The sequence below is a fragment of the Nicotiana tomentosiformis genome, chromosome 12 (genome assembly GCF_000390325.3).
Source record: "Nicotiana tomentosiformis chromosome 12, ASM39032v3, whole genome shotgun sequence".
In the NCBI taxonomy this organism is placed as follows: domain Eukaryota; kingdom Viridiplantae; phylum Streptophyta; class Magnoliopsida; order Solanales; family Solanaceae; genus Nicotiana; species Nicotiana tomentosiformis.
Window position 1 is genome coordinate 93001664 of NC_090823.1, and position 9508 is coordinate 93011171.

At 43.8% G+C, this 9508-nt stretch overlaps 1 protein-coding gene across 1 annotated transcript; it reads right to left on the reverse strand.

Annotated features, from left to right (window-relative positions):
* Positions 1–6916: 6916 nt before the first annotated feature.
* LOC138903047 (uncharacterized) lies at positions 6917–7453 on the reverse strand. The gene has a single exon (XM_070190960.1). The coding sequence runs from the start codon at positions 7451–7453 to the stop codon at positions 6917–6919; it is 537 nt and encodes a 178-aa protein (XP_070047061.1).
* Between the last annotated feature and the right edge of the window lie 2055 nt (positions 7454–9508).

The window sequence follows — 9508 nt, forward strand, 5'->3', positions numbered from 1 at the left end:
TATTAGGCTACCTCTGATCAGATGGTAAGTTATATACCGAGCCTACTGTGGCCGGACACCTATGAACGAGCCCAGAATGGCCGAGATACAGAGCCTAGTATGGTCGAGCGCCTATGAGCGAGCCTACTACGGCAGAGCAGTTACACATACCGAGCCTTATATGGTCGGCCAGCTATTTTACTTACTATATTGAGAGAGATGAGTCAGTATCCACAGGTAAGCATATCTTCAAATTATATTTGACTCCCAAGTACTTTCAGTTATTATATTATCAATTCAGTTTCAGATTTTAGTTATCTTGTTGCCTTACATACTCGGTACATTATTTCGTACTGAAGTCCATTTTGCTGGAGACACTGCATTTCATGCCTGCATGTACTAATAGACAACTGGATATACCTTCCTAGTACACAAAGCCAAACATCAGCTTGGTTGGTAAGCTCCACTTCCTCGGAGTTACCAGGTCGATACCTTGGAATCAATTTTATATATACAGGTTTGATGAGTAGGTCGAGGCCATGTCCCGACCATGATACAATTCAATTATTTCTAGAGGCTTGTAGACGAGTCTTGTACATTTTTTATATCAGTATTGTGGCTTTACCACCCCTATGTAGATGTTTAATTTATTATTGCTGGTTGTACACGTAATTTTTAGATGATTTAGAATATGGCCTCATCGTCCTAAGTTGTGGGTTACCCTCCAGAGTTCATAGTTATAGAGTGGTACGCTCGGGCCGAGTATGGCACCGGGTGCCGGCCACGCCTCTTCAGATTTGCGACGTGACAGACATAAGCGACAAACGGGTACCGAAACGTTCTGTCGGCCCAGTTACCAAGGCATTAAATACTTGTTTGTTGCTGGTCAGCCACTATGGGTTCTGAACCGTCATCATCAAGCTATAAATACCCTAACTTTCATCTAATCCAACTTTACGTTCAAAGCTCCTCCTATTCTTGTTCTTCAAAAATCACTTTTCTCTCCAATATTTGCACCCAAATTTCTTGAACTTTTAGCAAATCGCTAAACATACCTTCATAATTTCCCTTTCTTCTGTTCTACAATGGGGAAAACTTCTAAGACTGTCCCGCAAAAGGAGGTCGCCTCTTCATCATGACCCGCCGGCGATGGGGCTGCGGCAGAACCACACTCTAAGGAGTTCGTTCCTGCGGGCTGCCCGACCGTTGCTGATTTTAAGATTGAAAAAACTTCCTCGATACCGGGTCGATATAAGCCGGTCTCATGGTACATATGTACGATCACCAACGATCTCCTCACCAAGGTTAAAGAAGATTGTAACTGGGCCAATAAACATATGGTGGTGCCTTCGCCTGAGGAGTCAATCACTACCGACGTGGAGGGTTTCTTAAGTGTTTACGCTTACCCTTTCACGTTGGGTCCCTTAGACCCAATAATTGTTGCTTTTTGCAAGAGGTACGACGTGACTCTTTGCCAGATTCACCTATCATTCTGGAGAATAGGGATTCTCTTTTGATTCTTTGTAAACAAAATCGAGGGGTGTTCTTTCACCCTCGATCATCTTATGCCCCTCTACAGTTCCCGACTCTATCAAGGGGGTTGATCAAACTTTCTCACCGGGTTAGTAGGGCTTTCTTCTCGAGTATAGACGAGGCTCGAGACCGAGGTTGGATGGGCCGATTTGTTTGAATAAAGACTTCGGACCTCATCCTTGCCGAGGACATGCCATTTCTCGAGAAATGAAACATAAAATGTAAGTAGTACTTTGCCTTGAAGATATAATCTTTATTGTTTTCCCTCTTATGTCCTTTCTTATCGATGTTTTTGGTGTTGCAAATATGGCCTAGATGCCAGACGTATTTCCTCAACTCAAGGAATGGGTCGAGAGCCTTGTATCACAGAGGCCATATTCCGAGCATGCTTGGATGGAATTATCTAAGGGTCGATGGGAGGCTCGTAATCATGGTAAGTTATCTTTCCTGATGTAATAATGTTTGATTTCCTCCTTTCGTTGTCTAATTCTTATCTATTTTCTCTTGCAGGTCTCCCCAAGGACGTTGCTATGAGGCCTCCATCTGGTGATGAGGATGTGCCTCTTGAGTCCCCTGCTCCGAGGCAGGGTGATGAAAAGAAGAGAAGAAGGGCTCCGAGTTCCCCGAACTCGGAGAAGAAAAAACCAAAGAGGAGGTTGGTGCGTAAAGCTAAGGAAAGTACCAGCTCCCTCCCATCGGACTCGATCCACCAACTGACGGATGAGTCTGAAGAAGAAGAAGAAGATAACTTCGAGCTAGTGACTCGGGTGCGGACCGCATTGCCCCGAACTGAGGAGGCTATTGAGAAGGCATTGGCTAGTACCTGCGAACCAGAACGGGGTGCGACTGCTTTGTCCTAGACTAGGGAGGTCGAGAGATAGACCGAGGCTGACACTTCTCGGGCAATAGGACGGTACCACAAGGGACAAGCTTGGGGTGATCGACCTTACCGGGTCCCCTCAGATCTCAAACGCCATGATACGTGAGGCCGGTATGCTAGAAGGTCATTCTCATGAGGGGCCGCAAGGGGTGACTGATATCCACAGTTTCTTGGATAGATTAAAGTCTGCTGCCTCAAAAGATGTCACCGGACTTGGTGACTTAACGGTGCTAAGGAAGGTACCATTATCGGGTGCTAGTGGGCCTTCATCGAGCTCAATGCTGGTGGATCGGTTCTCGGCCCCGAGTGTTAACCCTGACCGCAGGCGGTCGATAGTTTTATTTGTCCCAGGGGATGCCCAGGTTTTCTCTACCCCGTGGGGATTTCTAGCTACCTTAGTTGCTTGGTGACCAAAGAGGACCAAGCCATGATAGACATGGTGGAAATGCCTTGCCTATTTAATGAGGCCCAACACGATTTGAATCGGGTAACTTCAAATGTTACTTCATTATTTATTTTAAATTTGAACTTGTAAATACTCCTAACACCTTTATTTATGCTTGCAGTCCTCGGTATTTCACCATGAGGCTTTTCTCCGAATTTGGGAGGAGTTAACTCGTCACGAGGCTAAGGTTCGGGAGCTCACCGAGAAGAGATACTTATAAGCTTCTGAGTGAAAAGCTTCAGACCGAGTTAGAAGCAGCTCAAAATGAGCATACTGAGTGGGCCGAGCAGGTAAATCGAGTACTTGAAGATAGTGATGACGAACTGGACTCAGTGGCTAACGATCCGATCCTGCAGGTTTGATAAAGTCTTGAAAAAATTGGACAACTCCAGGTGCAGGTAGACACGATACAAACTGAGGTCGATGAGATCAAGAAAAATATGGACCTCATAACCTCGCAAAAGGAAGTTGTCCAAGCACAATTAGCGTCGGTCGAGGCTAAGCTTTAGGCTGCAAAGGAGAAGACCTCGGTGTAGGCCAAGTAGATCGAGGAGCTCCAATATAAGCTTGAAAGCCTGGCCACGGAGCTCAAGGCGGCCAAATCTGAGGTGGTCGTGGTCAATATCAAGGCCGATGCTAAAGTGTCCTAATTCAAGGTTGACGTTGAGGCTATTCAAGCACAGGCCAAGAGCATAGTGGATCATGCAAGGTGGGAAGCTCAAAGGGAATCCCTCGAGGGAGTTCATGCTTAGGGTTTTGACATACTGGCAGAAAACGAGAATGCCAAGGTAGAAGAAGACAGGGACTAGAATTGGCTTTTCTCGAGGAATGCTCCGAGAGCTTATCTGAGTCAGAAGGTGGGGGAGACCCCGAGGATAAACACTCTACCTCCGATGAGGATCAGGCCACTTAGGTCTTTAGATGTTTTATGTTTTGCTTCTTGCATCTTTTTAGGCCGTTTTGGCCATTGTACATTTATATATTGGGCTATTCTGGCCTTTGTAAAAAGACTATATACATAAGGCTTTCTTTTCCTTTGGCTTTCAAATTTTCCCTTTGCTTATTTACTTGTATTCATTTGGGCCGGAACGCCTTAACATAAAATAATTTAGGCTATGTCCGAAAGTTAGAACAAACCTTGTCTTTGCTTTACTTTGTTTTAAGGTGTCTTGGGGGGTTCGGTGTTATCGAAACCTTTTCCCCAAGTAGGTAGCCGATATTGTAGTTTGCCAAGGGTAGCCTTTAGAACCGGTTGTGAATTTTTTTTTTCCGGAGGCCTAACTTTTTTTACGAGTTTCGGATGTCTCTAGGCCGTGTTAATTCGGCCGATAACCTTTTATTTCGGGAGATGCCCATTGGACTTGTTTTCCCGAGCTATCCGGGCTTGCCTAAGATAACAGTCCCCGATTAGGGTGGCCGTGGCCTTTTAATTCTGTGTCCAGAGCTTATGGGATCATCGACGCATCATCCGTAAAGAGGGTTCAGATTCCCGAGGACGTCCCCGAGTATACCAACAACTCTCTTTCGACCTCGGGTATTAAGGCCGGCGTGAAGTCAGCCACGAAGTCAGCCAAAATTTGAGACATAATAGCTGTTCGGGGTCGATATTCAATATCGTACCCACTGATCTCTACGGCCCACTTGGCCAATCGCCCCGACAACTCGGGTTTATGTATTATATTTCGCAATGGGTAAGTTGTCACAACACATATAGGGTGACATTAAATGTACTATTTCAGTTTCCTAGAGGCGCTAAACAAAGCGGGCGCCAATTTTTCTAGGTGGGGATATCTAGTTTTGGATTCACCCAAGGTCCGGCTAATATAATAAATCAGAAATTGCGTACCTTGTTCTTCCCGAACTAGGACTCCACTTATCGCTATCTCCGATACTGCCAGATATAAGTACAGTTGTTCGTCTGCCCTCAGCGTGTGAATCAGAGGCGGGCTCGCCAAGTATCGTTTAAGCTCTTCCAAGGCCCGTTGGCATTTCGGAGACCATGTGAAGTTATTTTTATTTTTCAGGAACGAGAAAAATCGACGACTCTTATCGGAGGACCTCGAGATGAATCACCCCAGGTCGGCATGCGCCCGGTTAGCCTCTGCACGATCTTCACGATGTCTACTACCGTGATATCCTCAATAGCTTTAATCTTGTTAGGGTTGATCTCAATTCCTCGGTTGGATACCATGAATCCAAGAAATTTACATGACCTGACTCCGAAAGCGTATTTTTCGGATTCAACTTCATGTTGTACATCTTTAATATAGTGAAGGTTTCATGCAAATGCTTCTAATGGTCCTCTGCTCGCAGGGACTTAACTAACATATTATCAAAGTAAAATTTCATAGATTTCCCTATTTGTTCTTCGAACATCCGGTTTACTAGGCGTTGGTAAATGGCACCAGCATTTTTTAATCTGAATGGCATTGCGTTATAGCGGTATGTGCCATACTTAGTGATGAACGAGGTTTTTTCCTGATCATCTGGGTTCATTTGAATTTGGTTGTACCTGGAATAAGCATAGAGAAAACTAAGGATCTCGTGGCCGGCCGTGGCATCGATCATGCGATCGATGTTAGGCAAAGGAAAAGAGTCCTCGGGGGCATGCTTTATTTAAATCCTTGTAATCCACATACATTCTTAGTTTGTTTCCTTTCTTTGGGACTACTACTACGTTTGATAGCCATTCGGGGTATTTGAGTTCCCGGATGTACCCTATTTTAAGAAGCTTAGTTACCTCGTCTTTGATGAAGGCATGCTTGATCTCGGACTGGGGTCTCCTTTTCTACTTCACTGGATAGAATTTTGGGTCCAAGCTCAGTTTATAGGTGGTGATCTTAGGTGGGATACCTGTCATGTCGAGACAGGACCAAGCAAAACAATCTATGTTAGCTATAAGAAATTGAATGAGTTTTTTTCTAAGCTCGGGAGTTAACCTCATGCCCAGGTATACCTTTCGATTAGGCAAATGTTCGATCAGTATGACCTGCTCCAACTCTTCGACTGTTGATTTGGTAGCGTCAGAATCATCGGGGACTATGAAGGAACGAGGAACCCCATAATCTTCGTCTTCGTTAGTCCCCTACTTTTCTAGTTGGGTCGATGCCGGCATCTGTGATTGCTAGTTGGTTTCCTGTTTTGCTTTTGAATCTGACTCCTTTGTCGATGGGAGTGTTTATATTGGAATCACTTCATCAACGACAAATATTTCCTTCATAGTGGACTGCTCCCGTAGATTGTTTTAATACCCTCTAGTGTTGGGAATTTTAACACCAGGTGCAGGGTTGAAGGCACAACCCTCATGTTGTGGATCCACGGTCTCCCAAACAGGGCGTTATATCTCATGTCCCCCGACTACGTTTACTGGCAACGTTATTTCCCCCTTAGTAGTTCCACAAGCCATGTCGAATCCGTTTAGTACTCGGGCCGCGGTCATGATTTGGTCTTGTAAGCCGAGATGCTCTACGACCCTTGATCGAATGATATTGGCCGAGCTACCTGGATCAATTAACTTAAGTTTTATTCATGAGTGCAGATATTAACAGTGCATCATTATGGGGCTGTATGATTCCTTCCGCATCCTCATCTTTGAAAGACAAAGTTCCTTCTGGTATGTAGTCCCGAGTTCGTTTCTCCCTCGTGATCGACACCTTGGTGCATTTTAGAATCGGCCCTTGGGGAACATCGACCCCTACAATAATCATATGAATGATGTGTTGATGTTATTCTTGCTTGTTATGTTTATTGGAATCCTTATTTCTAAAATGATTCTTGGCTGGATCACTCAGAAACTCCCGAAGGTGCCCGTCGTTGAATAACCGGGCTACTTTTTCTCTCAACTATCGACAATATTCCGTTCTGTGGCCATGGGTGCCATGATATTTGCATATTTGGTTGAGATTTCTTTGGGCTGGATCAATCTGCAAAGGTCAAGGCCATTTGGTATCTTTGATACGTCCGATAGCTGATACGATGGCGACTGAATCAACATTAAAGTTATATTCAGACAATCGTGGTGCTTCTTTAGGTCCGATAGGCCTGTCGAATCCATTCTTGCTCATGAGCCCTCGAGAGCTCTAACCTCGGTCATTTCTCCTTTCATTTAGTACAGGATTTCGCCTAGATCCTCTTCTCATATGATCTCCATTATACGACCGGTACCGATCCCTGTTCAACCTCATTTCTCGATCAATGTCCCTCTTGATTCTATCAACGGGCCTGAGAGGATAAACGGACCAGGAAGGAGCCCCAAGTTGGTCGTCTTCGACCCTGATCTTTGATTGATATCGATTATGCGCATCAGCCCAAGTAACAGCCGGGTATTCTATCAAATTATGCTTCAACTGTTGCGAAGCCACTAAGCTTCGTACATTGAGTCCTTGGGTGAAAGCTTGAATAGCCCAATCATCGGCGACCTGTGGCATATCCATTCGTTCCATTTGGAATCGAGACACGAATTCTCTGAGCATTTCGTTGTCCTTCTGCCTTACCTTGAAAAGGTCCGATTTCCTAGTTTCGACCTTGATGGCCCCAGCATGCGCCTTTACAAAGGAATCTGTAATCATAACAAATGAATCAATAGAATTAGGTGGTAAATTATGGTCCCATATCATATCTCCCTTTGACAGGGTCTCCTCGAATTTCTTTAGTAAGACAGATTCGATCTCGTCATTTTCTAGATCATTTCTTTTAATAGCACATGTGTAAGAGGTGGCATGCTCGTTCGGGTCTGTCGTTCTATTGTATTTAGGAATCTCGGGTATGCGAAACTTCTTGGGAATCGGTTTGGGAGTCGCGCTCGAGGGGAAGGGTTTTTGCACGAACTTTTTGGAATCCAGACCCTTCAATATGGTGGTGCCCCCGGAATTTGATCGACCCTGGAGTTGTAAGTTTCCACCTTCTTGTCATTTGCCTTGATCTTCTTTTCCTCCTGACTCAAATCGTTTTGTTAGTTCTTAGAGCATCTTCATGATTGCAGGATCGGCCCCCGATTCATTCCCATTCGATTTTCTTGAAACTGATTCGACCCTATGGGCAACTGCCTGGGACGGCTTGGGCTCGATCCTGCTTGGTGGGTGAATCTGGTTTTGGAGCTGGGCTATCGCTGCTTGTTGAGCCTGCAATATTTCAAAGATCACCCGAAGGCTGATCCCGCCCTCTTTACCACCATGTGTGCTTTGAGCGGCTGATCGAACATCGCTACGGATGTTGCTCTCGGGATCGACAGCCAAATTTGTATTGATGGCTACATGCGAGCTGACGTCGATTGGACCTACAACCGGAACTCCATCGAGGCCAACTAGAGGTATGTCGTTCCCTGGTGCTATGTTATCATTTTTGTCGTGGTGACCGAAATCATTGTCCACGTGTACGGGTGCTGACTGAGAGTTCGACATGTTGATCCTGGAATCAAAGATACTTAAAAGAACAAATGTAAAATAGTGTGTGTTATGAAAACTTGTACCATGTAATTACTATTGTCCTTAGCCCCATGGTAGGCACCAAACTGTTTACCCTTTAAATCGGATAACGATTGAATTTATATGTGGTTTTAAGGATACATGATACAACTTGGTACGAATTAAGAGAATAGATTAATATTGAAATTGACGATAAAAGAATAAATGCAAATCACACAAATCGAACAGCCTTGGCCCTCGAGTTCGATCACCCTTGAACTAATAGATGTTTCAACTGATGTATGAATAGAGTAACAAGACGATAAAAGCTAGAAAATGATAGTATATTACTTTATGTTGTGTAATGTGATCCCTTTTACAAATGATCGGGCCCCATTTATATAGTAGGGGAGTTCTACTCTTGATACAATTTTATTTGAGGTAAGAAATCTCATGATTAGCTAATTAATTGGCATATCCTTGATACGTGCTGAGATTTCTGCCGTGATCTACAACCGATCGCGAATATTTCGTCCTTCTGTTATTCGGTTTGACAAATTTCCCTCGATCTCGATTTTGTTTGGTCCCGGGGTCTCGAACTTAACGGTATAACCTCGCACCTCGATTCGATATAATTCGAGGTCGAACTTAACTTATCATATTCCCGTCTGGATTAGTCACACAAGGGGCGAGCCTGATTTTGACGGTCCACAACTATATAACTAAGCGTGTGAGAAATGAGAACTGCACAGCAATATCTCTTACTCAACTTAAATTTCCCGGGTATTCTTTTAGACAGCTTAACTTTCCACTACATGAAAGGATAAGAGTAAAATATAAACATGACTCGTTTACTAAAACAAAAGGAAGGAATACTTTTAATGTACTATCTATAAAGATGTTCCGCAAAGTTAAGGTGGGCATGAAGTCATGAACTATGAAGTATTTTAATCAAGTTAGGGTGGTAATCATGTATTAAGCCAAAATAAAGTACTATCAAAACTCAACTTTGGCAAATTACTCCTAGGATAATCTCTTAGCGGCCATTAGGGGTGTACATGGATCGGATTGATTCGTATTTTTCATTTACCAAACCAAATCAATAGTGTCGGATTTTTAAATCTATAAACCAAATCAAACCAATAAGTTGAGTTTTTCAATCTCGATTTTTCTAGGATTTTTCGGTTTTTTTTCCCGAATTTTCGGGTTCCTTTTCCTGTAAAGTCTTCATAGCACAAAATATGTAACTTGTGCTCCAAATATTTCTTT

Coding starts and splice junctions, on each gene's coding strand:
- LOC138903047 (XM_070190960.1), bottom strand. CDS start 7,453: ATGATATGGGACCATAATTTACCACCTAATTCTATTGATTCATTTGTT.